The 17,919-nt window shown below is 46.5% G+C and overlaps 1 protein-coding gene across 4 annotated transcripts in view; it reads right to left on the minus strand.

Annotated features, from left to right (window-relative positions):
- CAMTA1 (calmodulin binding transcription activator 1) overlaps positions 1-17,688 on the minus strand; it is an 814,502-nt gene extending 796,814 nt beyond the window's left edge. For all 4 annotated transcript variants that reach the window (XR_013966637.1, XM_080800235.1, XM_080800233.1 and 1 more), the window contains exon 1: positions 17,551-17,688. Coding sequence is in view for 3 of the 4 variants with exons in the window: in XM_080800235.1 (XP_080656361.1) it covers positions 17,551-17,595 (45 nt within the window). In the remaining variant the exon portion in view is untranslated. The remainder of the gene's footprint in view (positions 1-17,550) is intronic.
- Between the last annotated feature and the right edge of the window lie 231 nt (positions 17,689-17,919).

The following is a 17,919-nucleotide window of genomic DNA, read 5'->3' on the forward strand; positions in this document are numbered from 1 at the left end:
ACACCGCACCTTTACTGTCAGTTTCCCAGCCAGGTCCATGAAGACAGAGGCCATGTGTGTCCTCTGTGCCTGGCACTTTTTTTTTTTTTTAAGATTTTATTTATTTATTTGACAGACAGAGATCACAAGTAGGCAGAGAGGCAGGCAGAGCGGGGGTGGGGCAGGGGAGGGGGGGGGGAAGCAGGCTCCCTGCTGAGCAGACAGCCCGATGCAGGGCTCGATCCCAGGATCCTGAGATCATGACCTGAGCCGAAGGCAGACGCTTCACCCACTGAGCCACCCAGGCACCCCATGGCACTTTATTTTTACTTGTCGAGTAACCGAACTGATTTAGGAGAATTAACAATAACTGATGGTCACATGGCCCCCACAGGACTTCGAGACCCTAAACTATCTTCTGATAGACGTGACAATAACAATTACAAAAATTTTAACATCACAATCTCATTGTAATATGCTCTAACTCTTGGGTAACTAAATATTCGTATCTGAGATCTGTTAATTCTCTATTAATCATGAGTGTTACGCAGAATACCACATCTTTTTCGAAACATGCAAGGTATCAGCAAACTTACACACCGAAAAAATACAAACCCAAGCCAAACTATAGCTTAAATGAATAGCTAATTGTTCTCCTGGAACCTGAAGAATCCAATTCCAGCCTAACAGTGAATTACAGTGTTTCCGCCAAGACAGCCTACTATATTAATAAATTAAAACAATATTCTTTTTAAGGTAAGATGCTTTGCTGCTTGAGTTACCAGTAGTTCCCAAAGCAAACAGCAGAGCTGGATTCATAAAAAGGATTTGAACTCCCCAAGTTGACCCACAGATTTAACATAATCCCTACTGATATCAAAACTGCCTTTTTTGCAGAAACTGACAAGCCAATCCTAATATTCGCATGGCAATTCAAGAGACCCAGAATAGCCAGAACAATCTTCAAAGAGAACAGGGTTGGGGGACCGACACTCCCCAATTTCAAAATGTAATTACAAACTTAACCGTAACTTAACCAGTAATCAAGACAGTGTGGTACTGGCATGAGATTGGACACACATATCAATGGATCAGAATCAAGACTCCCAACTTAAATCCACATGCTTATGGCACACTGGTGTTTGACAAGAATGCCTAGAAACTGCAGCGGGGAAAGTACGGTCTTTTCTTCAACAAATGAGGCTGGGGGGGCGCCTGGGTGGCTCAGCGGGTTAAGCCTCTGCCTTCGGCTCAGGTCATGATCTCAGGGTCCTGGGATCGAGCCCCACATTGGGCTCTCTGCTCAGCGGGAAGCCTGCTTCCCCCTCTCTCTGTCTGCCTCTCTACCTACTTGTGATCTCTGTCTGTCAAATAAGTAAATAGAAAAAAAACTAAAAAAAAAATTTTTTTAAACTAAAAATAAATAAATAGAATCATACAATAAACTCTTAAAAAAAAAACAAATGAGGCTGGGACAACTGGATATCCACATGCAAAAGAATGAAGTTGGAAGCCTACCTAACCTCACAAAATGACAAAAATTAACTCAAAACGAATCACAGACCTAAATGTAAGAGGTAAAATTATAAATCTCAGAAAACACAGGTATAAATCTTTATGACCTTCAGTTAGGCAACAGTTTCTTACTTATGACACCGAAGGCCCACGCAACAGAAGAAAAACCAGATCTGTTGAACTTGAAACTTAAAAATTTTTGTGCCTCAAAGGACTCTATCACAAAAGTCAAAGAACAATCCACAGAATGGGAGAAAATATCAGCACATTGCACATCTGGTAAGGGACTGATATCCAGAATATACAAAGAACAGCTACAACCCAACAGCCAAACAACAAAGAACTCAATTCATAAGTGGATAGAGGACTTGAACAAACATGTCTCCAGAGCAGATACACGATGGCTGATGAGCACGTGGAAAGATGCTGAAGTCGTTACTCATTAGGAAAATGCAAATCAAAACCACAAGAAGATACAACTTCATATGTACAAGAATGGCTATAATCAAAAAAACAGATAATAACAAGTGTTAGCAAAGATGTGAAGAAATTGGAACCTTCAAACACTGCTGGTGGGAATGTAATATGATGCAGCCATTTTGGAGAACAGTCTGGCAGTTCCTGAAAAGTTAAACACAGAGTTACCTCATGACCCAGCAATTCCACTCCTGGGTATATACCCAAGGAAACCAAAAACATACATCCACACAAAAACCTGTATGCAAATGTTCAGAGTGGAATTATTCACAATAGCCAAAAAGTAGAAATAACTCAAATGCCCACCAACTGATGAATAAACAAAATGTAGTGTAACTGTAGAGTACTGTATTATTCCCCCATAAAAGGAATGAAGTTCCCATATATACTACAACATAGACATACCTTAAAACCACTGTGCTTTGGGAAAGAAGCCAGTCATAAAAGGCCACACATTGTAGGATTCCATTTATATGAAATGTCCAAAAAAGGCACATCCATAAAGACAGAGAGTAGATGAATGATGACCTAGAACAGGGAGGAGGGAGGAATGGAGAGTTGCTACTAACAGGCAGACTTGTGGAGTGGTGAAATGTTCTAGAATTAGATAGTGGTGACGGTTGCACAACTGTGTAAATATAATAAAAACCACTAAATTGTATATTTTAAAGGGTGAATTTTGAATTTTATCATAGATTAATCAGATCTCAATAAAGTTGTTATTAAAAAAGGAATCAAACCCTTTAACTACTAAAAACTACTTTGATGGTTTTATGTTTCTTTAAAACATTATATACTGGGCACCTGGGTGGCTCAGTGGGTGAAGCGTCTGCCTTCGGCTCAGGTCATGATCTCAGGGTCCTGGGATCGAGCCCCGCCTTGGGCTCTCTGCTCAGCAGGGAGCCTGCTTCCCCCTCTCTCTCTGCCTGCCTCTCTGCCTACTTGTGATCTCTCTCTCTGCCAAACAAATATATAAAATCTTAAAAAAATAAAAAAAGGAAACATTATATACCTCTGGGTGCCTGGGTGGCTCAGTCGGTTAAGAGTCCAACTCTTGATCTCAGCTCAGGTCTTGATCTCGGGGTCATGAGACGGAGCCCCACATCAGACTCCATGCTGGCATTGGAGCCTACTAAATCAATCAATCAATCAATCATTATATACATTACTCTCTTGTTAAGCAGAACATACCAAGTACTGCTTTTCTCAACGTACTCAACGGTCATCACCGTGAGGCGTCCGTCACTAGGCAGCTGCAGAGCACTGAGGGCATGCGCACTGCGGGCCCCTTACAGCCGTGCCCCTGCCAGCATGACAAACCAAGAAAAACCAGCTCTGAGGCACGATGGACAGATCAAGGAAAAGCCAAACAAGTGTGCATCCCGGTGGCCGCACACACTTAAAGTAGAGGCCGTTCTGTTTCCTTCCCCCACACCACGTAGCGTCTCCCTTTCTCACTAAGGATGCGTGTTTCCAGGCTGTCAGGTGGAGTGGTTCACAGCGCAGAGAACAGGGAGGAAGCCCACCCGAGTATGTGACCAGTGGAAAACCTCAGATGACACGGACATCCCAAGCTGCCTTACTCTACCCGAGAACCACACAAGGCAAAGACCGCACAGACCATCTCGTCCCAGGGCGGCCCGCCTGCTTCACCACCGGTCACACCATGGGCCCTGGGGCGGTTCCCACGCCTCGGGCTGACTTAACTCCGCACACACCTCGGGGGGCAGGCTGAGGGCGCTGGCTTCCTATTTGCAGTTACCATGAACATTTTTTCTTCTAAAAGTTTACTTCCGAGAGCAACCGAACAAAAGAAGTCCATTTAGGAATCAACAGCCTTTCTCCTTACGCTAACAGGAGACAGAGCTGGAGATGCCAGGGCCCGGTGCTACAGAACCCTCTCACACAATTCCCTCTGCCTGTCCGAGCAGTCGGCAGACCCTAACCACCTACAGACCCTAACCAACCCTCCTTCCTCGGCCAGGCCAGGACGAACACCTGGCCTGCGGAAACAAAGCAACTGGCTGAGAGGAGTCAGTCCAATTCTCCGTCTCGAGTATTCCCAGTATGAACCCTCGGGACTGGAGCCCGGCGATGGCGAGCACTGGCCCGTACAGGAGCCAAGCTTGGGGCCTCGACAGGCTATGGTGGAGCAGGGAAGCCACGTGCAAGCAGAGAGAGCTCATCTGCGAGGAGAAACACGGGGAAAAGCAGAGCTGGGAGCTGTCGCATCCCAGGAGAGACCCCAGCTCAGCCCACGGGGTCTCCGGAGGAAAAGCCTCCTACCTCAGAGTCTCCAGGCGCAGCTCCCGAACCGTCTGGCTGCACTTCCGTTTCTGTCCTGGGAGGCACAGAGTGCTCCTAGCTCTTCTTATACAGAAACCACCTTCCCTGAACTAATCTCAACGGCTTGTGTTCCCTGCCCTCAAAACGGCTCTAAGTAGGGCCTGTTACTTCCGTGACATCAACTGTCCTAGCATCCACTTTCCTGTGGAAATGAACTCTGGGCCTGATTACCATCATTTACTTACTCTGTGTGTCTGTGTTTGAGAGAGAGATTCTGACACATTATTTAAGGCACAATTCCTCACCTTGGAATAACGAAAATATTGTCAAATATTTACTGTTAGGACCTAAAAGCTACTTTTCTCATCAGGTTTTGAACCCATCTGGAGCATGGTGTGTGTGTCTGTGTGTGTGTAGGAAACTATACCTAAAACTTACCAATTAACCCTCTTTGAGGACACCATTTAGTGGCATTAAGTACATTCACACTGTTGCACACTGTCGCCACTCACCATTGTTGAATTTTAAAAGCATTCTGAAAATCATGACTTGTCCATTCTTTCTAAACAAATGGTTTCTATTTATGCTCCCTCACCAAATGATAAGGGCGAAGCAGCTCATGAAGGTGGTGCTGAGGCAGGCCGGTGAAGCAGGTAGCCGGGAACACCCACAACCACTCAGAGCAGCACCAGAACAGCTAAATCCAGACATGGCCACGGAGGCTCGAGACTTAAAGTCCCTGGAGAGGACAGATAACAGCTGTCAAGGATACTCAGCCAGCTAGAAAGGTTGCCACTATCACCAGATTTGCATCAGAAGACACCCGGACAGGCAGCAATGGGTCACACGTAGAATAATCAGGCTCCGTGGAGAAAGACGGATATTCCCTGCCTCCCAGGACGCTTGGAATAAATCTCTGGGCCTTGAATTTGGTCAAGTAATCTATGATCAATTTCTAGAGGACCCCTAGGAAGATAAACAAGTACTTCAAAAATGTTGAGTGCCCACTCACCACCTTCTGCCTGTTAGAGCTTTCTTTTCAAACACAATGGCCACTATCAATAAAGTTAAATCAGGAAGAAACCTCCATCAGAAGCTCTGTCAAGGCAAATGATACAACCAGCACATTTCCTAACAGCAAAGACAGTAAGGATAGGGCAGAGAATGTTGACAAGAACACCAGGAACTTTAACTTGCCCCTCAGTACCTTTAAATAGGAAAAAAAAAACCTTCTAAAACACAAGTGATGTTCAAGGCCTCTCCAAATGCCAGGCCTGCAGCATATGGAGGAGCATGCCCAAGAGAAGGTCCTATTTGACTGATTTTAGCAGACTCGCCAAAACTCCCCAATCCACGAGTTTCTTTTTGGTTTTTTTTTAAGATTTTATTTATTAATTTATTTATTTATTTATGTGAGAAAAAGAGAGAGAGCCTGAGCAGTGGGGACAAGCAGAGGGAGAGGGACAAGCAGACTCTGCACTGAGCACAGAGCCTGACACAGGGCTCCATCTCATGACTCCGAGATCATGACTTGAGCCAAATTCAAGAGCTGGCTGCTCAACTGACTAGGCACCCAGGTGCCCCTCCCTGAGTTTCTCAACAGGAAGAGTCATGTTTACTGAATTACTGGCAATCCATACATTTCGTAAAAGGTTTTTGGTTTTTTTTTAAAGATTTTATTTATTCATTTGACACAGAGAGAGATCACAGGCAGGCAGAGAGGCAGGCAGAGAGAGACGGAGGAAGCAGGCTCCCCGCTGAGCAGAGAGCCCGACGCGGGGCTCGATCCCAGGACTCTGGGATCATGACCTGAGCCGAAGGCAGACACTTAACCCACTGAGCCACCCAGGCGCCCCCATTTCATAAAAGTTTTATCAACCAAGTCCAGAAAATACAACTAGATAAACATAAGTAAGACTACCTTAAACATAAAAGTCTGGGTTAGCAGACACCTCTTCACCTGTAATCATGTCATGTAAGTCTATTTCTCCCAACTGGGACCTCTCCTCCACACTAGAGAGCTAAATGTGTCCTAGGGGACAACCAAGCAGAAGGAACATTTCTGAGCTGTGTATCCTTAACAAATTTAGTCATTTTTTTCCACTTTTTAAAGTAAACATTTATGACCGGGATTAGACCTAAAAAGTCAAGGCCTCTACATACAGCAGGAAGAAGGCCCTCCGGTGACCACCGTTCACATTCCTTCTCCACAGCCCGAGCCAACGATAGTAATTCTGGACCTGGAGCAAGTACCTCAAAAAGAGGAGACACGGTTACACAGGACAGAGCAGCTGCGCACCAGCGAAGCAGCCAGACGGCAAACCCCTGACATCCGACTTCACCGTCTATCAGCCTAAGTCAGGACGAGAAGAGACTCCAGAGTCAGCACCAGGACAACCCTTTACCCAACACGTGAATTGTCTCAAACTTATCATCAACCAACTCAGTATACGAGACCTCAAGTCAGGGAAAGCAGGATGAGAAGCTGTGCCAGGTCCAAGAGTGATGAAGGAGAATCTGGTGAGAAGAGAGGGTTGCAGGAGCCCGGGGATGAGGCTTCTAGCCCGGGGCCTACACAAGCGGGGCAAGAACAGCAGGAATCACACGTCGGCTGGGCTCCCTCGTGCTCCCTGCCAGGCTCCCGGCTGTGAAAGAGAAGAGCAAGAGCTGGGGGCCGCCGGCGGGCTTGTGCTAAGAGCCAGGCAGAACACCTAAAGCCTTTCGGAGCAGAGGACTCATCTAGCAGTGCTCCGTCCGGGGCATGGCAGAGCCGCGGCGAGGCTGAACGCACAAGTCTCCGCGCATCCTGAGCTCTGACGTCAGAACCCGGAACTGTCCCCGGAACTGCCCGTCAGTCCTGCAGCAGAACACAGTGTTGACGGTTAGGGAATGTCTGCAGAGACCCTCTACCATGAGACACTCCTTTCTTCAACAGTATTTGCAATCAGATTCCTTCATAGAAATTATACGGAAATAATTTTTAAATGTCTTAGTTCTGAGGGAAAATTATGATAAACACGAAGTCATCTTTGAATGCCTGTTCACATCTACTTGCTCTTACTACTTCTCCTCGAGCACCTAAGGACAGAGGACGAAGCTCAACGAGAGACCACGTGTCTCTGCTCCCCGTCAGCCAGCGGGACCGAAAGGAGCCCAGAGCCAGCCAGGACGCGGCAGACGCCACCTCTGAGTAGCCACGGGGTGGAAGAAGCCGCCCGGGGAGCAGCACGAGGCGTCAGTCAAGATGGCCGCCGTCTGAATCAGCCACTCCAACCACACACTGCAACCGAGCCACACGGGTTTCTAAATATAACACGCTTTATTTCCAAAGGTTTCTTGGCAATTAAATATCTAGAAAGTCAACAAACCCCCGAGAAAGCAGAGAAAATGAACTTTTTGAAAGCTCACCATTCATCAACTACAGGAGGCTTGGAAGATGCCACACGCTGGAGGCTCAGCCTCAAACCCGGCCCTGCAGAGGAAAACTCCGAATAAGATTTCTGCAGGAACTACTCCCTCGCAGTCCGAAATGACACGCAGCGACCTCCCTGCAGGAGGAACGGGGGTCCACAGCGAGAGGGAGTCCCCCGGCGTGCGCTGCCCACCGGCGGGGAGAGGAGCCGGCCTCAGACCCCCTCCCCGGCGGGCCCGCGGGGTGCAGAACAGCAGCTCCCGGCGGCTGGAAAGCTAAGTCCCAAGCAGCAGAGTTGCAGAAAATATTTCAAGAACAACACCGCGCCCTGCTCCCCCGCCCCCCAAAAACATCCAAACGTTCCAGAAGCCGTCGGAGTAGAACCTAACTTAATGCCGGGCCTCACCTCTCTGCAACAGAGCAGATGCTCCAGTTCACCCGAGTCACCACCGAAAACACTACTTTCTACCGAAGGAGCTGCAGCAGAGTGCACCGAACTTCGGGGAGAACCAAACTGTAGTGTCAGTGTGCTCACAACGCAGCTCAACCCACAAAATCATGAGGTAATTAAACCGACTGTTTTTAGGTTTCAATCTGTTTCGCCAGAAACCCTGTCCAAGCTACACTGATGGAAATCAGCAGGAGCAACCAGAGCTCCATCAAAACAGCCCCGTATCTTATCTTCTGCGTTACCTTTTATCGCTGATTTATGGGCTGACTAATGGTAAACTGATCTGTGCAGGTGCCAGGAGTCAGTTCAGGAATACAAAACGAGAAAAGAGAGTTAGAAGAGCAAATTCATGAATGAAAATGCTGACGTCATAGTTCAGCTCCCAGCAGAGCTCAGGGGAGTCTGTGAAGAAACAGTGGACCTTTTGGGATGTTAAATCAGCACTCATTTAGGAAAGGAGATGAAAGAGAAGAAGCCCTTGCTCAGGACACGGAGGAAGAAAAAGAGAAAAAGAGAAAAAGCTGTATTAACCTTGTCCCCAGACCAAAAATGAAAACCGCACAATGTGTACGCCACAAACAAGCGTAACTTCTAAACCATGGAACAGCTTCATGGTCTCCTTAAAAGTAGTATTTTGTAAAAATATGGTCAGCGCGTCTCTAAATAAGTAAAATACAGTCCTATCCCCACCTTAAATCTTCCTCCATCACATTCAAAAAAAGAGCACATGATAACAGTTTGAGTTCTTCACTGAAAATTACCTGGTACTGCCACACCACACCTAATTTTAACCAATTCTGAATATAATGGGGTGGGACTCAATAACCTCAGGCAAGCTACTAGAATTTTTATGTGCGAGGGGAAAAAAAAACCGCTTTTATCTAATGATGTAATATAAACTAATAAAAAAAGAGATTATAAAAATTTGATTTACTTAGAACTATTAAAAGCGGCTAGTGGTGTGGATTGTTCACATTTTTCATCTCTTGGCAGGGCTGAAAATACAACCAGTAATACAAACTTATGTAAAGTTTAGACACGATTTCCCAAAATCCTTTTACTAAGGACACGTAAGTCACTGATTCCTAGATGCCTAACACTTCCCAGGAAATTTACTACATTATTACATTCTTAGAAAATAAGTGACCCCCAGATCCTTGGTAACCTCTGCAAAGCACAACACTACAAGGACATCCTCTCTTCCTTACCATTCATGTGGCTTAAAATAGCCATTCACCCAAAATGGGATTTTTTTTTAATTTAAGCAATAAACAATTTTGCCAATAAACATTTTAAAAAGAAGATCTTATTAAGTTAAAATGCAAACATACCGGTTTTATCTGTAAATCTAAAATGTTAAAAGAGATCATCTCACATTTCCACCACAAATATCTTTGATAGAACATCACTACCCCCTTGTGGATTTGCAATAAAAAATCCTTATCTTTTATGTTCACTTTTTAAATATTTCATTCTGAACTTCCATTAAAGTTTACATTTTCTTCACTAAGGAGGGTTATTTTATTCCAATTACCTTTTTAAAAAGAGAAAAAAACACCTAACATTTTAAAATAATCAATCCCATCAGGTTCTTTATCTTCTAAGCAACTCCATGTTGGGGAGTGCTTCAGACAAGAACTGTGTGTGCCAATTTCAACATGGTACCCATGCCAACACCCCATTTTTCCTTAGAATATCCAAAATTACACTTCCTATCATCACTGTAGATGATCTTCAATGATAAATGGGTAATTTCTTCACTAGCACATCATTTTTCTATTTTATAATTTCACACTTTATACCAATTTCTTTTTATCGCTTCCAAATGGTTTGATATCCAAGTACCCCAGAAAACCAATGGGGCACGTACATCCTCAGAAATAACTTTCAAGAATTAAAAACCAAATCTGAGTTTCAAAATGATTAATTCTTGATTGTATTACTATACTTTCAAAAATGCTTCCTGGCACTCTAAATCAACTCCAATGAAGGGAAAAAAACAAACAAACAAAAAAAAAAGATAACACCTGTTTTTCAAAACTAGAAAGAAAGGCTTTGTTTTTCTCTCTTTGTTTTTTAGTTGCGGTTGTATCTGCAGATCATTCTAATAAAACACACAGATACATCTTGTTAAACGCATACTGTAAAAAAGATTAAATAAACTTAAACATCTGGTTTATCACGTGTTACAGACACCAGGCTTCGCTTAGAGTAGAAATCGTCTCTAAAGCAATGTGTCAGCTACAGAGTAAGCCTGAGCCCTGCCTAGTCCCAGAGCCATTACTGGGTGTGAGCTCCCCATCTGCCCACAGACGGGGAACACAAAAGTAGGAACACAGTAACTTACTATTATTATGAGAAGTAAACCCCAGTTTTCGTTCCAGTGGCTAGATGAAAATAAAGGAGGAAAACAACCCACCTTGCAAGTGTTCTTAAGTAACTAAATACACAATCTCACCTGGGGGACAGATAAGAAAAAAAACGAAAGATACAATGTGTGGTCTGCAGCTAACTGACTGAAAAAGCTATGTGTTTCAGAGGCTCTCACAGGGCCGCCCCACTGAATACTGTATACATAAAAAGCACCAATTAAGCAACACGTCTAAAGCTTGTGACACAACTGTACAGCAGAGGCAGTCAGAGTTGGCCTTCACAGTTGGCTTTTTTGGGATTTTGTTATGATTGTGGTTTGGGGATTTTTTTTTTTTTTGGAGAGAAGGTAGGGGGAAGATACTTCAGATGACACTAGAAGTAAAATTAGTGGCGGGAGTAATGCCACTTAATTGGCCTCCAAGCAGTAACGTATTTAAAACCATTAAGAACTCAGATCCAAACAGTTCTTCAAGGCACATCATTTTGTACACTTGGAACTACAGGACCACACTGCAGAGAACAGACCGAGGAACACAGCCCCAGACCAGCACATGTCCCTCGCAGTCACTTTCTGGGAAGTCTCAGGCAAGGATATGTTACGTGACTTGAAAGGCCTGGCTAAATCTGAAAAAAAATAAAATAAAACGTGACTGCACTTTTTCCAAATGAGTAAAGGACTCATGTATAAGAGAACATCCAACTCTATTAAGAATGAGCAAAATACTGGGGTGAATGCAGAAGAATCATTTAAAAAATATCTCTGGCCATTCTGTCTTATGACACGTCTATCAGTTGAAAGTAAATAAACAATCTTCTAAAAAAAAGAGAGAGAGATGAAAGGGAAGTAATATGGCTGACACTTGGCCTCTCTTTGCAATGGGGTACCTAGTATTTTTCAGTCCAGGGTAATGAGCTAAAAAATGCTCAGGAAGCATTACCAATCCTTATCCAAGGAGGCCTGTGACCTTCCACAAGCAATGGCACTCAAAGCAGAAGATGCAATAAAACCCCAGAAATACCCAGCCGTCATACTGATGGGGGGGAAGAAAACACCTTTTACTTTGTCCCTCCATATACAAAATCAGGACTGCTGCCTATTGTCAACATATACAGAGAAACACTGTCCTTACCAACACATGACAAATACCATGGGATGGAAGACCATCACATATGACAGAATGGCAACACATCTTAATGACAGGTCTGATGGACACTACATCCAAGGGTGGTGCAAAATACAGGGACTGGATAATGTCTGGTCAACCTATATCCTGAACCTGATCGGGTGCACCAAAAAAAAAAGGGGGGGGGTGGGGGGAGAAGAAGAAGAACAAGAGGAAGAAGGAAAGAGAGAAAGATTACACACTATAACCTGCAAAAAGAGTGAATGACCGTGAAACCCTATTCATGTTCTGTGGACAAAGAAGGAGAACACAGGAACTCTCCCTAGTCTCACCCTCAAACACCAAAGACTACAGCTAATATGACAGTAGCATTAGAAGACCCCCATCTCCTTGTGAATGAAGGTCTCAAATGAAGTAGTGTACTTGTTGGCTCTGCCCAAGGAAATTTACGATTATCAAGCCAAAGAGACAGAAGGAAAACTGGCTAAATGCAGCAAAAACAAATTTCCAAAATCCTACATGAGGAGTCCCAGATGCCAGAAGGACACAGTGTTTCACCCTGGGATGCTATCCACTTACAAATACTACTATCAGCCCTGGCCTTGTGGTTTAAACCCCATTTCATCCCTCTAGCCTTAGGGAGACAGAGTGACGCTGCCCCTTACTACAGGACAAAAGGAATGGTGAGCTTCACCCTTTAGTAAAGACAGAAAGACTACAAATACAGTAGACCTGCAGGTACTTTTTTATAATAATGACAAGGGCAATAAGGAAACTTCTTCATATGGGAAAGAAAAGGAGGTAGGACTTAGGTCATCTGAAACTTCAAAAACAGGTAGGATAAGTGATTCTAGAAGATATAGAACATTTTAGAAAATGATCTGTTATAATGGAAACAAACATCACCTGTCCCACAAAAAAACCTTCAGTCATATATTCACATGAATAAAGGACACTGCCAAACCACATACTGTAACAACCCTAAACGAGAGTTCTTAAGCGTGAAATACTAGAACTGGTTTCTACAAACATTGTGGAGGGGAAATCCGATTTAATACAGAATGAAAAAAAGTGCATTTCAGGTTAATTTTTTATTACTATTGTCATCACTCCGTATACCAAACCTACACCCAGAAATAATCAGAGGCAATTTACTCCCCCCAAAACACAAGACACAAATGAAAGTACTACTAAAGAAAGCATAAAATATCAGAAGTCACATAATAAACAAAAGCAGTCATAATTTATATCAGATACCTAGTCTAAGAATGGTCACTACCATTAGGCATAAATTTAGATATAACACTTGGCAGCAAAAATGTAACAGCATCTCATACAGTTCTTACTATCTGAGGATATGAAACATACCAGTTCCTCATAAGAGGAAACTATTTTTCTACCCCTTCCTCCTATAAAGGATGCATTTGATTTTCTGTTCTACACAATACCTAGCACGTTCCATACAATACCTGGTATGCTGCTGTTCAAATATTAAACAAGCATTCCAATCAACGGTATATCTAAGTGACCTAAAAGTTCAGCCTAGCCATTTTAAAAGAAGATGGACCTTACTTTTTTCTACACACACCCTACACACAGTCTGAGGGAAAGCTGTTCAATGCCCCTCATGCTGCCTTCCACCCACTCCAACACCCCCAGTCCTACAGGGAGGGGTAAGAGTTCTGTGGGATAGTACGCCATTCGAGTATATTTTTGTAAGATTACAATCCAAACAATTAAAGTTCAGAAAAGAATTCCTTAAAAGAATATATGAAAAGACAAGCACAAGAGACACTGAAGTGTCATCCACCCTGAGAGACCTCAAGCAGTCACATCACCACCACAGGTCCCTGCACAGAACAGACGCTCAGCGACCGTCTCCCGAATGAATGCGCCCAGTGATGGAATACGGGCGCCAAAACAGCTTCTCTCCAGAAGGACAAATTCAAAGGTCTCCCGAAGGAGGCAAAAGACACAACTACGAGGAGAAAGAAAGAGAATGTGAGAATCACCTTCTATTGCTTTTCCCATAAGGAAATTGGGAAGAAGTACAACTGCACACAAGGAGGTATTTTCCTGAATGTTGGGAAGTGGGAAATGAAGAACGGCCCGCAGCAATGACGGAGTATATTAAAAAAAAAAAAAAGTTAAACCACAAGATGGGCTACCTCAGAAGCAGTCAGAAAAACTGTAATCCCACCAGGCACATGTGCTACATCCAACACAAAAAGAGAACGAAAATAAGGCCACCTGACACTGAACAGGCCACTTCAGAGGCGAAGCCTAAACACTGAAGAAATGGAAACACATGGGTAAGCAAGATGTATAAATACGTCTCAGAGAATAAGAGCAGCCCTCCTCTTTCGGAAAGGAAACTCCAAACCAACCTGACCTTGAGTAGAGGCTGCTGTGCGCATGTCAACGCCAGGAATCCGCTAACCGCTGAGACAGAGAAACCCAACATTTAAGAGCAGGAGAAGTCAAGTCTTCAAGAAGACAAGGGAAGACAGGTCCCATAAGTCACCCAACCTTGTCCGAAAAGCTGGAGGTAAGGGCTGAGGTGGAGGAGAGAGTGATGTTCTAACAAAAAGATGTAAGAAAGAAAAGTTCTTAAGAGAACCCGTCTGGCAGGCCTAACGCCCAGAGAACAGCGTGCAATGGAAGAGGAAGAGGGAAAAGCTGATTTCCCGTAACCAATGGGGCGAATGACACGGAAAGCACAACCACATTTAACTCAGAGAAAAGAGTCCAACTTTACACACTAACCTCAAGTGTGTTCCTGTAACCCTTCCATTGTCCTTCCATTGCCCGTTGTGCAGAACACCTGATTAGCAGAGGAGACCCAGAGAGGCAGTCGGCGGTAGGCAGAAGGACAGCAAAGGATCCACGACTGGAAGTGAGATGGGAACACTCACTCTCCTACGAACACCCCAACATCTACAGCAGGTACTCAACTCTCTTCTTCCAAAGGTCATTAATACCATACCTTAAAAATACACAATTCCATCAAGCTGAGTATAGATACAGACACAATAACAACAGTATAAAGACTTAGAAAAAAGGGAAATCGAGCTTAAAAGTGCTACTTTGGGGCAGTGGGTTTTATGCCCACTGGGTAACTCTGTATTACCTGAAGGGCAAAGTCTCGAAGTCAAAGCCTAATGCTGACCAATGCTCTAAATCCCCTTGCCTCCCTTACTTGGTACTCCAGGTGGAGAAATTCATTGCTCCAAAAATGCGTAATGGTCCAAATGCTCAATCTGACGAGCTTGTTGGGGAGGATGAGGCTCCACACTCAGCCTGACAAAAAGGAAGACTTTTTGCTGCTGAGTGACAGCAGCGAGCAGCCATTCCAAGCTCAGTGAGGGGAGTGGGGCCCCACAGGAGGCTCCATCATGGCCCTGCCCCAGAGCCAAACCTGCAAACTGTGATACTCAGGACAAACCTGGACAACAGCCCCTCCCACCCTTCAAGTGTCACAGGCCTTCCCAAAGGTACCTTTTCCTAATGTGTACAACCTCTCTCAATTATTTAAATGGCCAAAATAAAACAGCGACATATTTATGGCTGCTCATTCCTAGTTCTGTCACAGAAACACATATTCTCATCCCCTCCTATTGATGCCCCAAATACATGAAACCTCTTTTCCATACCCAGCAGTAAAGACATCAAGATGAGAACTTTTCACCCTACGAAAAATCAAGGAGAGAATACTGCCCCTGAACTCAGAATGCCTAAGTTTGGGTGTGCATCGGCAAGGCTGTACACTTCTTGTATTCGGGGACTTGGTGAACATTCAGGATGTCATTCTGCTTATTCAGTACAGTACAAATGACAAATGAGAGAGTGGTAAAAATTGGCCATTTATCAATGAGTTTTCTGATTCTTCTAAACCTGAAGAGCTACCAACAACGAAAATATATATTCATACTGGTACACGTCAAGGTCCCTACGTACACGCAGAATGCAGAGCTAGCCATGTAACCCTTCCAACTTACAGTGTGTAAGTGACAGATGTGACTTTGTCTTTTAATGCATACCTACATGTGTATATATACAAACAAATACATGGCATCGTGTTTTTCGCCAAAAGAGAACCAGAGCAGCAAAAAAAAATAGAAAGCACCCAAATTTTCCCTTCACCTGAAAGCTACAAGATAAAAAAAAAAAAAAAAAAAAAAATGTTCAGCTCCCATGAGAGACAACACGAGGCCAAAGGAAGGTTCTAGTACAACAAGAAGCACACTAGCAACCCCTTCCCGAATGGCACGTGGGCGACATGAGTGTCTACACTCCCTTTTCTAGATGGAAAGGCATATGGCTTCTTCTTACCCAGCCAACATGAATACAATTTAAGAAAATCAGAAAAAGTCAAGGTAACAGGCTCACTAAATATGGCTGACTGGGAAACAGAAGCCATAAGGAGGATATGGGTTCTCTTAAAAAAGAAATGGGAAGTTTATTTCCAGGGAAGGTTCAAAAACTCTTGAACGCAGGATGTACAAAGTCAGGTTCTTACTGCACAGAAGACAGTGATGGGAACACCAAAAAACAAGGGCACAAGACCACGTTCTCGGTGGGGAAGCGTCAACTGGTGAACGCTGTCCCTACCTCAGAGGCAAGAGTGAAATGGAAGCAAAAACAGACCCTTGGCTGATCGCTGTATCCCCCTCTTACCTGAGTACTAGGCACAATGGAAGCCCTGCCCTACATCTGATCAGGGCCCCTAGTCTCACCGAGACAGGAAACTCTGAGGACAGAGAACATGTTAGGGGCGCTAGCCAAATGGGGAAAGGAGCACTAGAATGTCCAGTTTCTCCCCTAAGAAAAAGAGGGCAACTCAAAGGGTATTCAGGAAATGAGCTCACCCTAACCCGGGAAAGTGTGCAGAGAGTATGCCTAATCTGTAAGAAGTATGTGCTTTCCTATTTAGAAATGACTTCAGAGCTGCACAGGCCCCCACTACCCTCTGGGTGAGAGAAGAACAGGGGGAGCCCGAGTCCCCTTGTCCTGGCTAAAGGGTCAGAAGATGGTGTGCAGAGGCCCCAAAAGATTGCACAGAAGACGGGAGGTTGAGACAGACCCCTCTGCCAAAGAAGGATCAGGGTCACAGAAGGTAAAGGGCAAGGGAGTATGGAGAGCCTCACTTGCCATAGAAACGGAGACCCCACCCTCCTGGCTGTGAGGGGTGCAAGGGCAGGAGTAGGATGGGAACGGCTGCTAGGGGCGGGGATGCTGCGCAGGCCCCCTTCCTAGGCAGGGAAGGGGGAGGGGTCACACGAGGCCCTTCTGCCCGGGGACGCTCAGGAGGGGGTCCCCCTGGCGGGGAGAAGCACGGGGACCCCCGCCGGCTCTGGGAGGCGCCCACGGGGCTCCAGGGTGATGCTGGACGGAGTCCGCCTGGCCCTGCCGCCCGAGAGCCACCGGCGGCGGGGCTGAGCGCCGACCGTGCCCCCGACGGGGACCGGCCCGGGGCAGCGGGGCGCGGGGCCGGAGGGGGCCTGAGGCGGATAAACTTTCCGCCCCGCGGCCCCCACCGGGCCCGGCTCGGGGGGCGGGGGCCGCGCCGGGCCCGGGAGCTGCGGGGATGCCCGGTCCGGGTGGGGGAGGCGCCGGCCCTCCCTCCGCCGGCTCCTCCTCCTCGCTGGGCCCGGCCCCCGCCCGCCGGCCCCCCGCCCCTCCGGCCCCAGCCCGCCCCCGGGTGGGGGTGTGCGGCGCCGCTCTCAACCGCCCGGCGAGTCACCTCAGGACCCGGCCGCGCTCCGCCCCCCCACCCACCGCCCCCTCCCCGGCCCGGGGCGCCCGCCCGCCCGCCGCCGCCGCCGCCGCGCCCCCGCGCTCCCGCCCGGCGCCGCCGATGCCCGGGATGTCCGGCGGGGCCGGGTCCCGCTGCCCGCCGCGCCGTCCCCGGCCCCTCACGCGCCGGCTCTTACCTTCCGGCTTGTTTTCGGCAGCCATTTCCCCTCCGCGCGCCACATCCTCCTCCTCCTCGCGACCGGGACCCCGAGCGCGCGCCTCGTACCGCCGCCGCCGCCGGCCCAGCCACCCCGCCGCCGCCGCGCACCCGCCCTGGCCCCGCCCCGCGGCCCACGCACTGCGCCTGTTGGACCGTGCGGCTGCCACTCATAGTGCCCGCCACCAATCGCCCCGCACCAGGGGTCTCACTACTCTCCGGGAGGAGCGTCCTATCCGCCCGGCCCATTGGCTGGTCACCACCCAACGGAATGAAAGGATTGGTCAAGAATCAACGCCCCCTCCCCACCCACTCCCAGGAAAGCCCGCCTTCCAGACCTAAACAAAGC

The sequence above is a fragment of the Martes martes genome, assembly GCF_963455335.1.
Source record: "Martes martes genome assembly, chromosome: 4".
NCBI lineage: Eukaryota > Metazoa > Chordata > Mammalia > Carnivora > Mustelidae > Martes > Martes martes.